This window comes from Bombina bombina, chromosome 6 (genome assembly GCF_027579735.1).
Source record: "Bombina bombina isolate aBomBom1 chromosome 6, aBomBom1.pri, whole genome shotgun sequence".
NCBI classification, from domain to species: domain Eukaryota; kingdom Metazoa; phylum Chordata; class Amphibia; order Anura; family Bombinatoridae; genus Bombina; species Bombina bombina.
Window position 1 is genome coordinate 656907788 of NC_069504.1, and position 20733 is coordinate 656928520.

Below are 20733 nucleotides of genomic sequence, written 5' to 3' on the forward strand. Positions count from 1 at the left end.
GTTAGAATTGGGAAAACTTTAAAGGACCATGATAGTCGAAAAATGACTTGCACAAATTTGTTAGAGCCTGTCATTTTAACAGTAATATCGACTGTGCACTACTGTTTGTAACCCCCACAATTAATACACTGCTTGTTTAGAGTGGAAACTGTCGCTGATCCAATAAGCAGTACTAGTTACACAGCTGAGTCTTGCCACTAACAGCAGTTTCTGCTCGGGATCTGCAGTGCTCTGTGGGTCCTAAAGAGTACTTATACTGTGTGTTTAACCCTTTTGCATGTAAACACACAGAATTGCAGGGTCAATAGTTTTAACCTTTTATCGCTGTTAGGACGTTGTATTCCGTCAGAATTTTTTTGCTGGGCTTTAGAGCCGAAGGACGGAATACAACGTCCTAACCGCTTGCCTTTCCTGATGCCACTGGCGCTTCCCTGATGGGATCGCGGTCTGGAGGGCGTGCCTAGCATCACAAGGACACCACCCTGACGCGATCTCATCATTGAAATCTTGTGATCACGTGTATGATCGCGCAATTTCAATCCGATGTAGACACGTTAAAAGACCAGTCAACACTGTATATTTGCATAATCAACAAATGCATGATAAGAAGACAATGCAATAGCACTTAGTCTGAACTTCAAATGAGTAGTAGATTTTTGTTAAATAAATTGCAAAGTTATGTCTATTTCCACTCCCCCTGTATCATGTGACAGCCGTCAGCCAATCACAAATGCATATACGTATATGCTGTGAATTCTTGCACATGCTCAGTAGGAGTTGGTGACTCAAAAAGTGTAAATATAAAAAGACTGTGCACATTTTGTTAATGGAAGTAAATTGGAAAGTTGTTTAAAATTGCATACTGTATCTGAATGATGAAGTTTAATTTTGACTTGTGTCCCTTTAACCCAGGCACAAAAGGGTTAAAATGACATGGTCTAACATTTCAGACTTAAAATAAAAGATAAAATAAATGGTAAAAGTATATTGCAAACATATTTTATTACACATAATTACTTATTCAATCATATATTAAAAGCTCAGTGTTTACTTTGCTTTTTATTTGTAGGTTTTACACACTGTCATGCTGCTGTCTCCTTACACGAACCTCCTTGTAACCAAAAATTAGTTTTAATGGACATTGTTATAAAAATGAATACATGTTGAAAATGCTAAAATATGTTTAAATATGCTTAAATATGTTTTAACTAATACTGGAGTATTGGCTTGTACTTCCTACGAATGTACAGTCACCGATAAGAACTAATGCCTCAGTTCTACTGGGGGAGAGGGACACACCCTTGCAAAGCCCTGCTAGAACATAAAGAGGAGGTTTAAAAAAAAAAAAAAAAAATACAAAGCAGAAATATTTTTTTTAAATGTATTTGTTCTAACTAAACAAAGAAAACAATGTTTGCTACAATGCCTCAAGTTTAAATGAACATTCCAAGTAAAGTACTGAAAGGGACAGTGTACTTTCTCCTCTTTATTGTGTTCCCAATTATTCATTTTACCAATGGTAGTGTATTACATTGTTTACAAACAGTGCTCTATGTTTCATACCGTCCTAACAGCACTTGGCTTCTACCTTCTAGAATGTCAAGAGTCGGACTGGGTGGCGTGCTTAGCAATGTAAGCAGTGCCCCATGAACCGATCCCTGTCCTTGAAATCACTTGATCGCATCGGCGATTGCGTAATTTCATTTTTCCAGCAAGTTTTTACATAGGAACTTCGTTTTGATTTAAGCACTTGCGCCCCAGCATGAAGGGGTTAAGTTCTGGTTATAGAAAAGGATGGATTTTGTAAAGCTCTTTGGGCTTGTGATATTCTATAAGAAATGTTTCCAGTACTATGAAACGCTGTTCTACTTCTATAAAACATAATTTATGTAAGAACTTACCAATTCATTTCTTTCATATTGGCCATGAGCTAGTAACGTATGGGATATACAATCCTAGCAGGAGGGGCAAAGTTTCCCAAACCTCAAAATGCCTATAAATACACCCCTCACCACACCCACAATTCAGTTTAACGAATAGCCAAGTAGTGGGGTGATAAAGAAAGGAGTAAAAAGCATCAACAAAGGAATTTGGAAATAATTGTACTTTATACAAAAAAATCATAACCACCATAAAAAGGGTGGGTCTCATGGACTCTTGCCAATATGAAAGAAATTAATTTATCAGGTAAGTTATTACATATATTATGTTTTCTTTCATGTAATTGGCAAGAGTCCATGAGCTAGTGACGTATGGGATAGCAATACCCAAGATGTGGAACTCCACACAAGAGTCACTAGAGAGGGAGGGAGAAAATAAAAACAGCCATTTTCCGCTGCGAAAATTAAATCCACAACCAAAAAAAATGTTTTTCTCATAAATGAAAGAAAAAAACTTAACATAAGCAGAGGAATCAAACTGAAACCGCTGCCTGAAGAACTTTTCTACCAAAAACTGCTTCAGAAGAAGCAAATACATCAAAACTGTAGAATTTAGTAAATGTATGCAAAGAAGACCAAGTCGCTGCTTTGCAAATCTGATCAACTGAAGATTCATTCTTAAAAGCCCATGAAGTGGAGACTGATCTAGTAGAATGAGCTGTAATTCTCTGAGGCGGGACCTGACCCGACTCCAAATAAGCCTGATGAATCAAAAGCTTTAACCAAGATGCCAAGGAAATAGCAGAAGCCTTCTGACCTTTCCTAGAACCAGAAAAGATAACAAATAGTCTAGAAGTCTTCCTGAAATCTTTAGTAGCTTCAACATAATATTTAAAAGCTCTTACCAGACACAAAGAATGTAAGGATCTCTCCAAAGAATTCTTAGGATTAGGACATAAAGAATGGACAACAATTTCTCTACTGATGATGTTGGAATTCACAACCTAAGGTAAGAATTTAAATAAAGTCTGCAAAACTGCCTTAACCTGATGGAAAATCAGAAAAGGAGAACCGCAAGAAAAAGCAGATAATTCAGAAACTCTTCTAACAGAAGAGATGGCCAAAAGGAACAACACTTTCCAAGAAAGTAGTTTAATGTCCAAAGAATACATAGGCTCAAAATGAGGAGCCTGTAAAGCCTTCAATACCAAATTAAGACTCCAAGGAGGAGAGATTGATTTAATGACAGGCTTGATACGAACCAAAGCCTGTACAAAACAGTGAATATCAGGAAGCTTAGCAATCTTTCTGTGAAATAAAACAAAAAGAGCAGAGATTTGTCCCTCTAAGTAACTTGCAGACAAACCCTTATCCAAACCATCCTGAAGAAACTGTAAAATTCTTGGAATTCTAAAAGAATGCCAAGTAGAAATTATGAGAAGAACACCATGAAATATAAGTTTTCCAAACTCGATAATAAATCTTCCTAGAAACAGGTTTACGAGCCTGTAACATAATATTAATCACTGAGTCAGAGAAACCTCTATGACTAAGCACTTGGCATTCAATTTCCATACCTTCAAATTTTAATGATTTGAGATCCTGATGGAAAAACGGACCTTGAGACAGAAGGTCTGGCCTTAATGGAAGTGGCCAAGGTTGGCAACTGGACATCCGAACAAGATCCACATACCAAAACCTGTGAGGCCATGCTGGAGCTATCACCAACACAAATGATTGTTCCATGATGATTTTGGAGATCACTCTTGGAAGAAGAACTAGAGGCGGGAAGATATAAGCAGGTTGGTAACACCAAGGAACTGCTAACGCATCCACCACTTCCACCTGAGGATCCCTGGACAGGTACCTGGGTAGTTTCTTGTTTAGATAGGAAGCCATCAGATCTATTTCTGGAACAGTGATTTTCAACCAGTGTGCTGTGGCACACTAGTGTGCCGTGAGAGATCCTCAGGTGTGCCGCGGCAGACTGACAACAGTGTGACATTTTTTAAACTTTGCTTGTTTTTTACTCCCAGTGCAGGGGTAGTTTGTAGGAGGCATGGCATAACAGCACAATACATACAGTATGTGTGTTTGTATGTATGTATTTATATATATATATATATATATATATATGTGTGTATATGTATGTGTATATATATATATATATATATGCTACAATGTGTGATTTTTTTTTTTATTTTTTTTTACAATTTGTTTTGGGATGGTGGTGTGTCACAGGATTTTTTAATGTAAAAAAGTGTGCCACGGCAAAAAAAAGGTTAAAAATCACTGTTCTGGAAGCCCCCACATCTGAACAATTTGAGAAAAGACATCTGCATGGAGCGACCACTCCCCCGGATGTAAAGTCTGACGGCTGAGATAATCCGCTTCCCAATTGTCTATACCTGGGATATGAACCGCAGAAATTAGACAGGAGCTGGATTCCGCCCAAGCAAGTATCCGAGATACTTCTTTTATGGCTTAGGGACTGTGAGTCCCACCCTGATGATTGACATATGCAACAGTTGTGATATTGTCTGTCTGAAAACAAATCAACGGTTCTCTCTTCAACAATGGCCAAACCTGAAGAGCCCTGAAGATGGCACGGAGCTCTAAAATATTGATTGGTAATCTCGCCTCTTGAGATTTCCAAACCCCTTGTGCTGTCAGAGATCCCCAGACAGCTCCCCAACCTGAAAGACTTGCATCTGTTGTGATCACAGTCCAGGTTGGACGAACAAAAGAGGCCCCTTGAACTATACAATGGTGATTTAACCGCCAAGTCAGAGAGAGCCGAACACTGGGATTTAAGGATATTAATTGTGATATCTTTGTATAATCCCTGCACCATTGGTTCAGCATACAAAGCTGGAGAGGTCTCATATGAAAACAAGCAAAGGGGATCGCGTCCGATGCTGCAGTCATGAGACCTAAAACTTCCATGCACATAGCCACTGAAGGGAATGACTGAAACTGAAGGTTCCGACAAGCTGAAACCAATTTTAATTGTCTCTTGTCTGTTAGACAGAGTCATGGACACTGAATCTATCTGAAAATCTAAAAAGGTGACCCTTGTCTGAGGAATCAAATAACTTTTTGGTAAATTGATCCTCCAACCATGTCTTTGAAGAAACAACACTAGTTGATTTGTGTGAGATTCTGCAGAATGTAAAGACTGAGCTAGTACCAAGATATCGTCCAAATAAGGAAATACCGCAATACCCCGTTCTTTGATGAAAAAACTGATAGTGGTCTGGATTAATTGAATTTGAAGATATGCATCCTGTAAGTCTATTGTGGACATATAATGTCCTTGCTGAACAAAAGGCAGAATAGTCCTTATAGTCACAATTTTGAAAGTTGGCACTCTTACATAACGATTCAAAATTTTCAGATCCAGAACTGGCCTGAATTAATTTTCTTTCGGCTAGATTTAGAGTTTTGTCGGTAACGACCCGCGTATCGAACGCTGGCTTTTTTCTGGCCGCACCTTTAAAATAACTCTGGTATTGAGAGTCCACAGAATGGCTGCGTTAGGCTCCAAAAAAGGAGCGTAGAGCATATTTAACGCCACTGCAACTCTCGATACTAGAGTTGCTTACGGACGCGGCCAGCCTCAAAAACGTGCTCGTGCACGATTCCCCCATAGGAAACAATGGGGCTGTTTGAGCTGAAAAAAAACCTAACACCTGCAAAAAAGCCGCGTTCAGCTCCTAACGCAGCCCCATTGTTTGCTATGGGGAAACACTTCCTATGTCTGCACCTAACATGTACCCCGAGTCTAAACACCCCTAACCTTGCACTTATTAACCCCTATTCTGCCGCTATCGCTGACCCCTGTATATTTATTTTTAACCCCTAATCTGCCGCTCCGTAAACCGCCGCTACTTACATTATCCCTATGTACCCCTAATCTGCTACCCCTAATCTGCCCCCCACAACGTCGCCTCCACCTGCCTACACTTATTAACCCCTAATCTGCCGAGCGGACCGCACCGCTATTATTATAAAGTTATTAACCCCTAATCCGCCTCACTAACCCTATAATAAATAGTATTAACCCCTAATCTGCCCTCCCTAACATCGCCGACTCCTAACTTCAAACATTAACCCCTAATCTGCCGACCGGAGCTCACCGCTATTCTAATAAATGTATTAACCCCTAAAGCTAACACTAACACCCCCCTAAATTAAATATAATTTAAATCTAACGAAATTAACTCTTATTAAATAAATTATTCCTATTTAAAGCTAAATACTTACCTGTTAAATAAATCCTAATATAGCTACAATATAAATTATAATTATATTATAGCTATTTTAGGATTTATATTTATTTTACAGGTAACTTTGTATTTATTTTAACCAGGTACAATAGCTATTAAATAGTTAAGAACTATTTAATAGCTACCTAGTTAAAATAATTACAAATTTACCTGTAAAATAAATCCTAACCTAAGTTACAATTAAACCTAACACTACACTAGCAATAAATAAATTAAATAAAATACCTACAATTACCTACAATTAAACCTAACACTACACAAGCAATAAATTAATTAAATACAATACCTACAAATAACTACAATGAAATAAACTAACTAAAGTACAAAAAATAAAAAAGAACTAAGTTACAAAAAATAAAAAAATATTTACAAACATTAGAAAAATATTACAACAATTTTAAACTAATTACACCTACTCTAAGCCCCCTAGTAAAATAACAAAGCCCCCCAAAATAAAAAAATGCCCTACCCTATTCTAAATTACTAAAGTTCAAAGCTCTTTTACCTTACCAGCCCTGAACAGGGCCCTTTGCGGGGCATGCCCCAAGAAGTTCAGCTCTTTTGCCTGTAAAAAAACCCATACAATACCCCCCCAACATTACAACCCACCACCCACATACCCCTAATCTAACCCAAACCCCCCTTAAATAAACCTAACACTAAGCCCCTGAAGATCTTCCTACCTTATCTTCACCATACCAGGTTCACTGATCGGTCCAGAAGAGCTCCTCCGATGTCCTGATCCAAGCCCAAGCGGGGGGCTGAAGAGGTCCATGATCCGGCTGAAGTCATCATCCAAGCGGGAGCTGAAGAGGTCCATGATCCGGCTGAAGTCTTCATCCAAGAGGGAGCTGAAGAGGTCCATGATCCGGATGAAGTCTTCTATCAACGGCATCTTCTTTCTTCGGGAGCCATCATCTTCCATCCGACGCGGAACATCCTCTTCTCCCGACGCCTACTAGCCGAATGACGGTTCCTTTAAATGACGTCATCCAAGATGGCGTCCCTCGAATTCCGATTGGCTGATAGGATTCTATCAGCCAATCGGAATTAAGGTAGGAAAATTCTGATTGGCTGATGGAATCAGCCAATCAGAATCAAGTTCAATCCGATTGGCTGATCCGATCAGCCAATTAGATTGAGCTTGCATTCTATTGGCTGTTCCGATCAGCCAATAGAATGCAAGCTCAATCTGATTGGCTGATCGGATCAGCCAATCGGATTGAACTTGATTCTGATTGGCTGATTCCATCAGCCAATCAGAATTTTCCTACCTTAATTCCGATTGGCTGATAGAATCCTATCAGCCAATCGGAATTCGAGGGACGCTATCTTGGATGACGTCATTTAAAGGAACCGTCATTCGGCTAGTAGGCGTCGGGAGAAGAGGATGTTCCGCGTCGGATGGAAGATGATGGCTCCCGAAGAAAGAAGATTGAAGATGCCGTTGATAGAAGACTTCATCCGGATCATGGACCTCTTCAGCTCCCGCTTGGATGATGACTTCAGCCGGATCATGGACCTCTTCAGCTCCCGCTTGGATGATGACTTCAGCCGGATCATGGACCTCTTCAGCCCCCCGCTTGGGCTTGGATCAGGACATCGGAGGAGCTCTTCTGGACCGATCGGTGAACCTGGTATGGTGAAGATAAGGTAGGAAGATCTTCAGTGGCTTAGTTTTAGGTTTATTTAAGGGGGGTTTGGGTTAGATTAGGGGTATGTGGGTGGTGGGTTGTAATGTTGGGGGGGGGGGGGGTATTGTATGTTTTTTTTAACAGGCAAAAGAGCTGAACTTCTTGGGGCATGCCCCGCAAAGGGCCCTGTTCAGGGCTGGTAAGGTAAAAGAGCTTTGAACTTTAGTAATTTAGAATAGGGTAGGGCATTTTTTTTATTTTGGGGGTCTTTGTTATTTCATTAGGGGGCTTAGAGTAGGTGTAATTAGTTTAAAATTGTTGTAATATTTTTCTTATGTTTGTAAATATTTTTTTATTTTTTGTAACTTAGTTCTTTTTTATTTTTTGTACTTTAGTTAGTTTATTTCATTGTAGTTATTTGTTGGTATTGTATTTAATTTATTGATAGTGTAGTGTTAGGTTTAATTGTAACTTAGGTTAGGATTTATTTTACAGGTAAATTTGTAATTATTTTAGCTAGGTAGCTATTAAATAGTTCTTAACTCCGCTCCGGTCGGCAGATTAGGGGTTAATGTTTGAAGTTAGGTGTCGGCGATGTTAGGGAGGGCAGATTAGAGGTTAATACTATTTATTATAGGGTTAGTGAGGCGGATTAGGGGTTAATAACTTTATTATAATAGCGGTTCGGTCGGCAGATTAGGGGTTAATAAGTGTAGGCAGGTGGAGGCGACGTTGAGGGCGGCCGATTAGGGGTTAATAAATATAATATAGGGGTCGGCGGTGTTAGGGGCAGCAGATTAGGGGTACATAGCTATAATGTAGGTGGCGGCGCTTTGCGGTCGGCAGATTAGGGGTTAATTATTGTAGGTAGCTGGCGGCGACGTTGAGGGGGGCAGGTTAGGGGTTAATAAATATAATACAGGGGGTCGGCGGTGTTAGGGGCAGCAGATTAGGGGTACATAAGTATAACGTAGGTGGCGGTCAGCAGATTAGGGGTTAAAAAAATTTCATTGAGTGGACGGCGATGTGGGGGGACCTCGGTTTAGGGGTACATAGGTAGTTTATGGGTGTTAGTGTACTTTAGAGCACAGTAGTTAAGAGCTTTATGAACCGGCGTTAGCCCAGAAAGCTCTTAACTACTGACTTTTTTTCTGCGGCTGGAGTTTTGTCGTTAGATTTCTAACGCTCACTTCAGACACGACTCTAAATACCGGAGTTAGAAAGATTCCATTGAAAAGATAGGATACGCAAATGACGTAAGGGGATCTGCGGTATGGAAAAGTCGCGGCTGAAAAGTGAGCGTTAGACCCTTTTTTTATTGACTCCAAATACCGGCGGTAGCCTAAAACCAGCGTTGGGAGCCTCTAACGCTGGTTTTCACGGCTACCGCCAAACTCCAAATCTAGGCCTTTCTTTGGGACAATGAATAGATTTTAATAAAACCCCAGACCCTGTTCCTGAAACGGAACTGGTATGATTACCCCTTAAAGCTCCAGGTCTGAAACACACTTCAGAAAAGTGTGAGCCTTTACTGGATTTGCTGGGATGCTTGAGAAAAAAAATCTTCTCACAGGAGGTCTTACTCTGAATCCTATTTGGTACTCTTGAGAGACAATACTCTGAATCCATTGATTTTGGACATAATCTGCCCAAATGTTTTGGAATAATCTTAATCTGCCCCCTACCATCTGAGCTGGAATGAGGGCCGCACCTTCATACAGACTTGGGGGCTGGCTTTGGTTTCTTAAATGGTTTGGATTTACTCCAACTTGAAGAAGGTTTCCAATTGGATTCTTTGGGGGAAGGATTATGTTTCTGTTCCTTATTTTGTCAAAAGGAATGAAAATGGTTAGAAGCTTTAGATTTACCCTTAGGTCTCTTATCCTGAGGGAAAAAAAACTCCCTTCCCCCCCAGTGACAGTTGAAATAATCAAATCCAACTGAGAACCAAATAACTTATTACCTTGGAAAGAAAGAGATGGTAATCTAGACTTAGATACCATGTGAGCATTCCAATATTTAAGCCACATAATAGCTACAGACATAGATTTAACATCAATTTTGATGATATAAAAAATGGCATCACAGATAAAATGATTAGCATGTTGAAGCAAATGAACAATGCTAGACAAATCAGGATCCATTTCCTGTTGCGCTAAACTTTCCAACCAAAAAGTTGATGCAGCTGCCACATCAGCCATAGAAATGGCAGGCCTGAGGAGATGACCAGAATATAAATAAGCTTTCCTTAAATAAGATTCAAGTTTCCTATCTAAAGGGTATTTAAAAGAAGTACTATCTTCCATAGGAATAGTAGTACGTTTAGCAAGAGTAGAAATAGCCACATCAACCTTGGGCATCTTTTCCCAAAACTTCAATCTAACTGCTGGCAAAGGATTGGATTTTTTAATCCTTGAAGAAGGAATAAAAGAAGTACCAGGCCTATTCCATTCCTTAGAAATCTTATCAGAAATAGCATCAGGAACTGGAAAAACCTCTGGAGTAACCACAGGAGGTTTATAAACAGAATTTAAACGTTTACTAGTTTTTAATATCAAGAGGCCTAGTTTCCTCAATATCCAATGTAATCACTTCTTTTAACAAGGAACAAATATACTCCATTTTAAATAAATAAGTAGATTTGTCAGTGTCAGTATCTGAAGAAGGATCTTCCAAATCGGATAGATCCTCGTCAGAGGAGGATAATTCAGTATGTTGTCGGTCATTTGAAATTTCATCAACTTTATGAGAAGTTTTAAAAGACCTTTTACATTTATTAGAAGTCGGGATGGCAGACAAAGCCTTCTGAATCGCATCATCAATTAAATCTTTTAAATTCACAGGTATATCTTGTAGATTAGATGTTGAAGGAACAGGCATTGTACTATTACTGATGGACACATTCTCTGCATGTAAAAGCTTATCATGACAACTATTACATACCACAGCTGGAGATATAATCTCCACCAATTTACAACAAATGCACTTAGCTTTGGTAGAACTGTTATCAGGCCGCAGGGTTCCAACAGTGGTTTCTGAGACAGGATCAGATTGAGATATCTTGCAAATGTAAGAGAAAAAACAACATATAAAGCAAAATTATCAATTTCCTTATATGGCAGTTTCAGGAATGGGAAAAACAGCATAGTCTTCTGAATAGAAGAATAGGCAAGAGTGCATATAGTAATGGGGTTTAAAATAATTAAATTATTTGTCACCAAGTATGACGCACAGCGCAAACTGAATTTTTTTTTTTTGGCGCTAACAACATCCGGAAATTACACACTCGCGTTATTGAAGATTCAACCTGGTGCAAGGAACTCAGCGTCAACTAAGACGCCGGAAATGACGAATTTGCGTCATCGGACGTAACCGCGCCAAAAAAAATTCTCGCACCAAGAATGACACAATAAACTTCGGCATTTTGCACCCTCGCGAGCCTAATTTTGCCCGCAAAATTTAATGAGAAAACAGTCAATTGAAAAAAGACTATACCACAGGTAAGAAAAAAATATTTCCCTAAATATGGTTTTCCCAAATATGAAACTGACAGTCTGCAATAGGAAATATACATAAACCTGACTCATGGCAAATATAAGTACAATACATATATTTAGAACTTTATAATATATAAAGAGAGTGTACATACTTACCAAAAGACACCCATCCTCATGTAGCAGATCCTAACCAATACTGAAACAGTTATCATTAGAGGTAATGGTATATAAGAGTATATCGTCGATCTGAAAAGGGAGGTAGGAGATGAATCTCTACGACCGATAACAGAGAATCTATGAAATAGATCCCCCGTGAGGAAAACCATTGCATTCAATAGGTGATACTCTCTTCACATCCCTCCGACATTCACTGTACTCTGAGAGGAAACAGGCTTCAAAATGCTGAGAAGCGCATATCAACGTAGAAATCTTAGCACAATCTTACTTCACAACCTCCATAGGAGGCAAAGTTTGTAAAACTGAATTGTGGGTATGGTGAGGGGTGTATTTATAGGCATTTTGAGGTTTGGGAAACTGCTCCTCCTGGTAGGATTGTATATCCCATACGTCACTAGCTCATGGACTCTTGCCAATTACATGAAAGGAAGTTTTACCTTGAGAATGTGTCTCGCAAAGTAGTGTTACCTTCTTTTAAAGGGGCATTCTACTTTAAAACTGTTTTTGTTTGAAAAGATAGATAATCCCTTTTATTGCCCATTCCCCATTTTTGCATAACCAACATTGTTCTATTTATATACTTTTTACCTCTATGATTTCCTGCATCTAAGCCAGTGCAGACTGATTTTTATCTCAGTGTTTTTTACAATATTGCATTTTAGCCATTCAGTGCGGGGTTCCTGTATAATCATTATCATTCTCCATGCGAACAAGCACAATCTTATCTATATGGCACACATGAACTAGCACTATCTGTCTATTTTGTGAGATTTAAAAAGATAATAAAAAGCACCGAGATAAGAGGCGGCCTGCAGGGGATTAGAAACAAGCAAACTTAGAGGTTATAAAGTATATTAAATAATAATGTTGGTTATTCAAATTTGAGGAATGGATAGTAAAGGCATTATCTATCTTTTTAAACAATAAAAAAAATTCAAGTAGCCTGTCACCTTTAGATAACGGGAATGCATACATTATAGATTGTAAATTAAAATTGTATAACACAAATAAATGACTTGCTAAAATAAAAGTATGCAGTAAAAAAATGATTAATCACATTAAAATAGTTACAACATTGTTCTGCAAAAAATCGGATTTTATGGAAAAATTATTATTCATTTTGAAATTGTGCAAGAAGGAAACAATTTAAAGTGCACAGTAGAAATCGTTATAGAACTACACTGCGCATTCAAAAATCACAGTTAAATTTCATGTTTATAAAATAAAATTCAAAGCAAATTTACATATTGTAAAATTAGTTTCCCTTCCTCTGCTAGTGGGCTGAATAAGGACATTCCATGGGTCTAGTAGAAATTTCTCTACTAGGTCTGTCACATTCTGTTTTTTTATTGTAAACTAAAAGGTGGTGAGATTGTGTCAAAATACGCAAAACACTTAATACTCTAGTATAAAAACAAATGTATATGAAAATAGAGGTAATTTTAAGATAGTATACACCAGTGCTTGACAAATGTGTTTAAAAATTAGGAGCCAGTAAGAATATTTAGGAGCCAGGCATATTTTTAGGAGCCAGACCGTTGGATTTGTATATAGATATATGGAGAATAACCCAAAAAGTTAGGAGCCAGGGGTAAAATTCTAGGAGCCAGTGGCTACCAGGCTCCTGGGTTTGTCGAGCCCTGGTATACACTGCAAGCTGAATTGTATTGGCTGCATGATTTAATTTTTGATGTGCTTTCCCTGTTGACTTAATTCTCCCCAGAAAAGGTTCCCTTTCTAGCAAGCTCCATTGCTTTCTATGGGATACATCTTGCCACACTAGCAAGTTAAAGGGACACTCAACTCAAAATAAACATTTATGATTCAGATAGAGAATGTAGTTTTTAGACACTTTACAATTTACTCCCATTATCACATTTTGCACAGTCCTTTTTATATTCACACTTTCTGGGGAACAAGATCCTACTGAGCATTTGCGCAAGCTCTCAGGGTATACATATCTGTGATAGGCTGATGTTTGTCACGTGATACAGTAGGCCGGAAAATGGGAGAAAAAATAAATTTGTGAGGAAAAAAAATCTACTGCTTATTTGAAATTCAGAGTAGGTGTTATTGCATTGTCTTTTAATTGTGTACTTGTTAATTATGCAATTCTACTGCACTAAGTGGTCCTTTAACCCCTTAATGACCGAGGACGTGCCAGACATGTCCTACAAAAAGGGTTAGTTAATGACCAAGGACGTGCCTGGCACATCCTCTGAGTTTCAAGCGCTGGAAGCGATTGTGATCGCTTCCAGACACTTTCAGGATATTGCAGTAATGCCTCAATATTGAGGCATCCTGCAATACCCTTTTTAAGCACACTGATGCAGAGAGGGCCACTCTGTGGCCCTCTCTGCACCAGCCAGCGATGGTGCCGATCGTTGGTGGCATCGGAGGGAATACGAGGGGGGCGGGTGGGAGGCCCATCGCTGGTTCACTTCCTCTCAGCTTGGATCCGGTTGCAGTAGTGCAGCGAGGTCATCGGGAACGCGAGAGGGGGCGGGAGCGCGCACGCGCTACTTAGTACAGACACACAGTATACAGTGTATAAGGGAAGGAGGGAGGGGGGAAATAAAGAATTAAGTATTGGGAAAGGGATCTGACTTTCTGCCAGTACTTAAGATGGCAGTGACAATTGTGAGGTGGGGGAGGGAAGAGAGCTGTTTGAGAGGGATCGGGAGGGGATGTTTCAGGTGGGAGGCTGATCTCTACACTAAAGCTAAAATTAACCCTACAAGCTACCTTTATTAACCCCTTCACTGCTAGGCATAATACAAATGTGGTGCGCAGCAGCATTTAGCGGCCTTCTAATTACCAAAAAGTAATGGCAAACCCATAAATGTCTATTTCTGAATAAAGGGGATCCCAGAGAGGCCTTTACAACCATTTTTGCCATAATTGCACAAGCTGTTTGTAAATAATTTCAGTGAGAAACCTAAAGTTTGTGAAAAAGTTAACAATTTTTTTTATTTGATCGCATTTGGCGGTGAAATGGTGGCATGAAATATACCAAAATGGGCCTAGATCAATACTTTGGATTGTCTACTAAAAAAAAATATATATATATATATATACATGTGAAGGGTTATTCAGGGATTCCTGACGGATATCAGTGTTACAATGTAATTTATTGCTAATTTTGAAAAAGAAATGGTTTGGAAATAGCAAAGTGCTACTTGTACTTATTGCCCTATAACTTGCAAAAAAAGCAAAGGACATGTAAACATTGGCTATTTCTAAACTCAGGACAAAATTTAGAAACTATTCAGCGTGGGTGTTTTTTGGTGGTTGTAGATGTGTAACATATTTTGAGGGTCAAAGTTAGAAAAAGTGTGGTGTTTAAATTTTTTATCATATTTGATAAAAAATGTTTTATAATATATGATATTATAGAAATAATGATATCTGTAGAAAGTCTATTTAATGGCGAGAAAAACAATATATAATATGTGTGGGTACAGTAAATGAGTAAGAGAAAAATTACAGCTAAACACAAACAGCAGAAATGTAAAAATAGCTCTGGTCCTTAAGGGTAAGAAAATTGAAAAATGGTCTGGTCACTAAGGGGTTAATTATAGAATTCTATGAGGGCTGCCCCTGCAAGTGTTGGCGTAGAAAACCACTTAGCCCAATCTAGATTTTAGAATCGGAACTGAAGTATTGATCTCACTGTATTTAGAGATATAACATAAGGATTCTGTGTAAATGGAGAGAGATAAGCTAATGAGGTTTACTCTCCCTGGAAGCTTAGCCCAATTCATTGGATTGTGGTTTCCATTACCAGGGTGAGCTTTCTCATATAATGTACAAAAATAAACCTAAATTCACTGTGAACACATTAAGGGGAAACCATTTTACAGTACACTGTCCCTTGAATGACACACAAACAAACAATAAAATATATATTTTATTCAATTTAAAAAGGATTTTTAAAATGTGCACAGTGTCCCTTTTTTAAAATATAAGGAATAACAAGTCATCTTTGCCAATTGTTGGGGGGATTAAATTTAACCTTTTGTCTTATAAGGTGAAATCTCGATGGAAAAGGTGAAAGTGAAGCGATATGTCTCTGGTAAAAGGCCTGACTATGCCCCAATGGAGTCCTCTGATGAGGAAGAGGAGGAGTTCCAGTTCATTAAGAAGGGGAAAGAACAGGAGGTTGAGCTGGAGGAGCAACCAGAAGAGCCCACCAGTGATCCACGTCTGCTCAGATTACAGAACCGTATGAATGAGGATGTAGAAGAGAGGTGAAAATCTCAACTTTTTTATACAATTTCTTGAAGCTCTTGTATTGTAGGGATATTTTGACTATTTATAACATATGTTTTTAGTTTTGTAATCTCAAAAGATTTTTTAGACCAAAGCAAACTTATGTTAAAGCTGTAACATTTTATAACTACAGGATAGCGAGGCACCGTAAGATAGTGGAGCCCGAAGTTGTAGGAGAAAGTGAATCTGAATCAGAGCCTGGAGAAGACTGGCGCGTGAGAGAGGAGAGAGAGCGAGAGGACACCAGTGAGGAGGAAGAGGAAGAGATAGACGATGAGGTAATTGATTAATAGACTTATGCGCTTGTTATAGGAAAGTATGAACATGATTCTGTAAACCTAAAAGATGTGACTTACCCCATTATACCTGTGTGGGTTTGTATTATATTTGTAAATGTAATGTATAGATAGATCAGGGTTGGACAGATTTGTCCAAATCTAAAAGTTAGACTTTTTTGGGCGGTGGCAACATGAGGATCTATCTAATTTATATCATCCTTAAGTGGTACAGCCTTCCAAATAAATAAAACAGGCATTATGTATCATATACCATAAACTTCACTCTCAGGAAGGTGTTTCAGCCAAACCATTTGCTAACAGGTGCATATAATCTAGTACATAGCCATGACATCTCCATAGACAAACATTAGCAGTAGAATTGGTCTTACTGAAGAGATCATTGACTTTAAACGTCACAATGTCATATGATCCCACCTTTGCCACAAGTTAGTTTGTGAAGTTTCGGCCCTACTAGATCTTCCCCAGCCAACTGTAAGTGCTATATAGCGGAAGTGTCTAGGAGTAACAACAGCCCTGCCACAAAGTAGTAGGTCATGCAAATGTATGCAGTGGCGCCACTGAGAGTCGAAGAGTGTAGTGCATAAAAAATTCCTATCATCTGTTGCATCACTCACTACAGAGTTCCTAATTGCCTTTGGAAGTAAGATCAGCACAAATACTTTGTGTTTGGAGCTTCACAAAATGTGAAACCATGGCTATACACAAGCCACACATCAACATGTGCAATGCCAAACGTCGGCTGGAGTGGTGTAAAACACACAGCCACTGGACTCTGGAGTGATGGATCACGCTTCACTATCTGGCAGTCTAGTGGAAGAATCTGGGTATGGTAGATGGCAGTAGAACACTATGCATAGTGCCTACTGTAAGAATTGGTGGAGGGATAATGGTCTGGGGATGTATTTCAGGGTTTGGGCTAGGCCCCTTAGTTCAATTAAAGGTTCGTCTTAATGCTACAGGATACAGACCTTTTATACATTTTGTTCTTTTTACTTTGTGGCAACAGTATGGGAAAAATACATTTTTTCTAGCATGACTGTGCCCCTGTGCACAAAACAAGGTCCATGAATACATGGTAAGTGGCCTAACCTCGACCCCATTGAACACCTTTGGGATGAATTGGAATTTAGATTGCGAACCAGACCTGCTCATCCAACATCGGTACCTGACCTCACAAATCCTCTTTTGGCTCAATTGGCAAAAATTCCTACACACATAATCCAAAATCTTGAGGAAAGCCTTCCCAAAAGAGTTGCGGCTGCTATAGCTGCAAAGGGATTTTGGAATGGTATGCCCAACAATCTCTGGATTTAAATGTTGAAGCAGAAACCTCTTTATTACATTGTGACGTTTCTGGGAAATTTTCCCCTTACTTAAAGGGACACTGAACCTAAATTTTTTCTTTCATGATCCTGATAGAGCATGCAATTTTAAGCAACTTTCTAATTTACTCCTATTATCAATTTTCTTCATTCTCTTGCTATCTTTATTTGAAAAAAGAAGGCATATAAGCTTTTCTCTTGTAAGGTGTATCCAGTCCACGGATCATCCATTACTTGTGGGATATTCTCCTTCCCAACAGGAAGCTGCAAGAGGATCACCCACAGCAGAGCTGTCTACACAGCTCCTCCCCTAACTGCCACTCTCAGTCATTCTCTTGCAGCTCTCGACAAAAAAGGAAGTAGCTAGAGAGATGTGGTGTTTATTTAGTTTATCTTCAATCAAAAGTTTATTTTCAAATGGTACCGGAGTTGTACTATTTTAGCCTCAGGCAGAAAATAGAAGAAGAGTCTGCCTGTGGTCTTTGATGATCTTAGCAGGTTGTAACTAAGATCCATTGCTGTTCTCACACATAACTGAAGAGAGAGGTAACTTCAGCTGGGGGAATGGCGTGCATGGTCTCCTGCTATGAGGTATGTGCAGTTTAAATTTTTCTAGAGAAAGAATATGCTAGAAAATGCTGTTAATACCGGAGTTATTTAAGGTAAGCCTGATTACAGTGATTTAATAACGACTTGTATCATGCTTGCTGTAAAAAGGTAATATTCTCATTACTTTCTCACATTGCTGAAAAATAAAACGTTTGCTGGAAGTGTTTTAAACGTTTTTTTATACATATTGGTGATAAAACTTTATTGGGGCCCAGTTTTTTCCACATGGCTGGCTAGATTTTGCCTAGGGTTAGTTTTGTTAGGCCCTCTCACTGTGAATACAGGGTGGGAGGGGCCTATTTTCGCGCCTAAATGCGCATCAGATTTTGCAGCTTGAGACATCCAGTTTCCTTGAAGGAGTCTCTTGAACACTTGGGACCTCTCTGAGGGTTTTTTTCTGCCTTTCAAAATAGTTATATGGGCAGGTAGGGCCACAGCAGAGCTGTGGCAGTTTGTTGTGACTGTTGAAAAACGTTTATATCATTGGGATAGACCAGGTGTGTACCGTTCTCTCCCCCTACTATTTTTAAGAAAATGTTTCCAATAGATGCCGCTGCATGGGACTTATGGCAAACGGTCCCTAAGGTGGAGGAAGCAGTTTCTACCCTAGCTAAGCGTACAACTATCCCCGTCGAGGACAGTTGTGCTTTCCTAGATCCAATGGATAAAAAGTTAGAGAGTTACCTTAAGAAAATGTTTATTCAACAAGGTTTCATTCTCCAGCCTCTTGCATGCATTGCCTCGGTCACTGCTGCTGTGGCCTTCTGGTTTGAGTCTCTGGAAGAGGCCTTACAGGTAGAAACCCCATTGGATGATATACTTGACAAGCTTAAAGCGCTTAAGCTAGACAATTCATTTGTTTCTGACGCCGTTGTTCATTTAACCAAACTAACGGCTAAGAACTCAGGTTTTGCTATTCTGGCACGTAGGGCGCTATGGCTTAAATCCTGGTCAGCTGACATTACTTCAAAGTCTAAGCTTCTCAACATTCCCTTCAAGGGGCAGACCCTATTACGGGCCTGGACTGAAGGAGATCATTTCTGATATTACTGGAGGAAAAGGTCATGCCCTTCCTCAGGATAGGTCTAATAAATTAAGGACCAAACAAACTAATTTTCGTGCCTTTCGAAACTTTAAGACGAACGCGGCATCAACTTCCTCTAATACAAAACAAGAGGGAAATTTTGCCCAGTCCAAGCCGGTCTGGAGACCTAACCAGGCCTGGAACAAAGGTAAGCAGGCCAAGAAGCCTGCTGCTGCCTCTAAGACAGCATGAAAGATCAGCCCCCGATCAGGTAACGGATCTAGTAGGGGGCAGACTTTCTCTCTTCGCCCAGGCTTGGGCAAGAGATGTCCAGGATCCCTGGGCGTTGGAAATTGTGTCCCAGGGATATCTTCTGGACTTCAAAGCTTCTTCCCCAAAAGGAAGATTTCACCTCTCACAATTATCTGCAGACCAGATAAAGAGAGAGGCATTCTTACATTATGTTCAAGACCTCCAAGTTATGGGAGTGATCCACCCAGTTCCAAAGGAGGAACAAGGGCAAGGCTTCTATTCAAATCTCTTTGTGGTTCCCAAGAAAGAGGGAACCTTCAGACCAATCTTAGATCTCAAGATCCTAAACAAATTTCTCAGGGTCCCATCTTTCAAGATGGAGACTATTCAAACCATCCTACCTATGATCCAGGAGGGTCAATACATGACTACCGTGGACTTAAAGGATGCTTATCTTCACATTCCGATACACAAAGATCATCATCGGTTTCTCAGGTTCGCCTTCCTAGACGGCATTACCAGTTTGTGGCTCTTTCCTTTGGGTTAGCTACGGCACCAAGAATCTTTACGAAGGTTCTGGGGTCACTTCTGGCGGTCCTAAGGCAGCGGGGCATAGCAGTAGCCCCTTACTTAGACGACATTCTAATACAGGCGTCGAATTTCCAAATTGCCAAGTCCCATACGGACATTGTTCTGGCATTCCTGAGGTCTCATGGGTGGAAAGTGAACGAAAAAAAGAGTTCTCTATCCCCTCTCACAAGAGTTTCCTTCCTGGGAACTCTGATAGATTCTGTAGAAATGAGGATTTACCTGACAGAGGATAGGTTGTCAAAACTTCTAAATTCCTGCCGTGTTCTTTATTATACTTCTCGCCCTTTGGTGGCTCAGTGTATGGAAATAATCGGCTTAATGGTAGCGGCAATGGACATAGTTCCGTTTGCCCGCCTACATCTCAGACCGCTGCAACTCTGCATGCTCAGTCAGTGGAATGGGGATTACACAGATTTGTCCCCTCTACTAAATCTGGATCAAGAGACCAGGGATTCTCTTCTCTGGTGGCTATCTCGGGTCCATCTGTCCAAAGGTATGACCTTCCGCAGGCCAGATTGGACAATAGTAACAACAGATGCCAGCCTTCTGGGCTGGGGTGCAGTTTGGAACTCTTTGAAGGCTCAGGGGTCGTGGACTCAGGAGGAGGCACTCCTTCCAATAAACATTCTGGAACTAAGAGCGATATTCAATGCTCTTCAGGCTTGGCCTCAGCTAGCGGCAGTGAGGTTCATCAGATTTCAGTCGGACAACATCACGACTGTAGCTTACATCAACCATCAAGGGGGAACAAGGAGTTCCCTAGCGATGTTGGAGGTTTCAAAGATAATTCAATGGGCAGAGATTCATTCTTGCCATCTATCAGCTATCCATATCCCAGGAGTAGAGAACTGGGTAGAACTGGGCAGATTTTCTAAGTCGACAGACTT

The 20733-nt window shown here is 39.8% G+C and overlaps 1 protein-coding gene across 1 annotated transcript in view; it reads left to right on the top strand.

Annotated features, from left to right (window-relative positions):
* The window catches only part of LOC128663403 (microfibrillar-associated protein 1), a 46467-nt gene that overhangs the window by 321 nt on the left and 25413 nt on the right, over positions 1-20733 (top strand). The window contains exons 2-3 of the mRNA XM_053717720.1: positions 15508-15727; positions 15883-16027. Coding sequence (XP_053573695.1) covers positions 15508-15727; positions 15883-16027 — 365 coding nt within the window. The remainder of the gene's footprint in view (positions 1-15507; positions 15728-15882; positions 16028-20733) is intronic.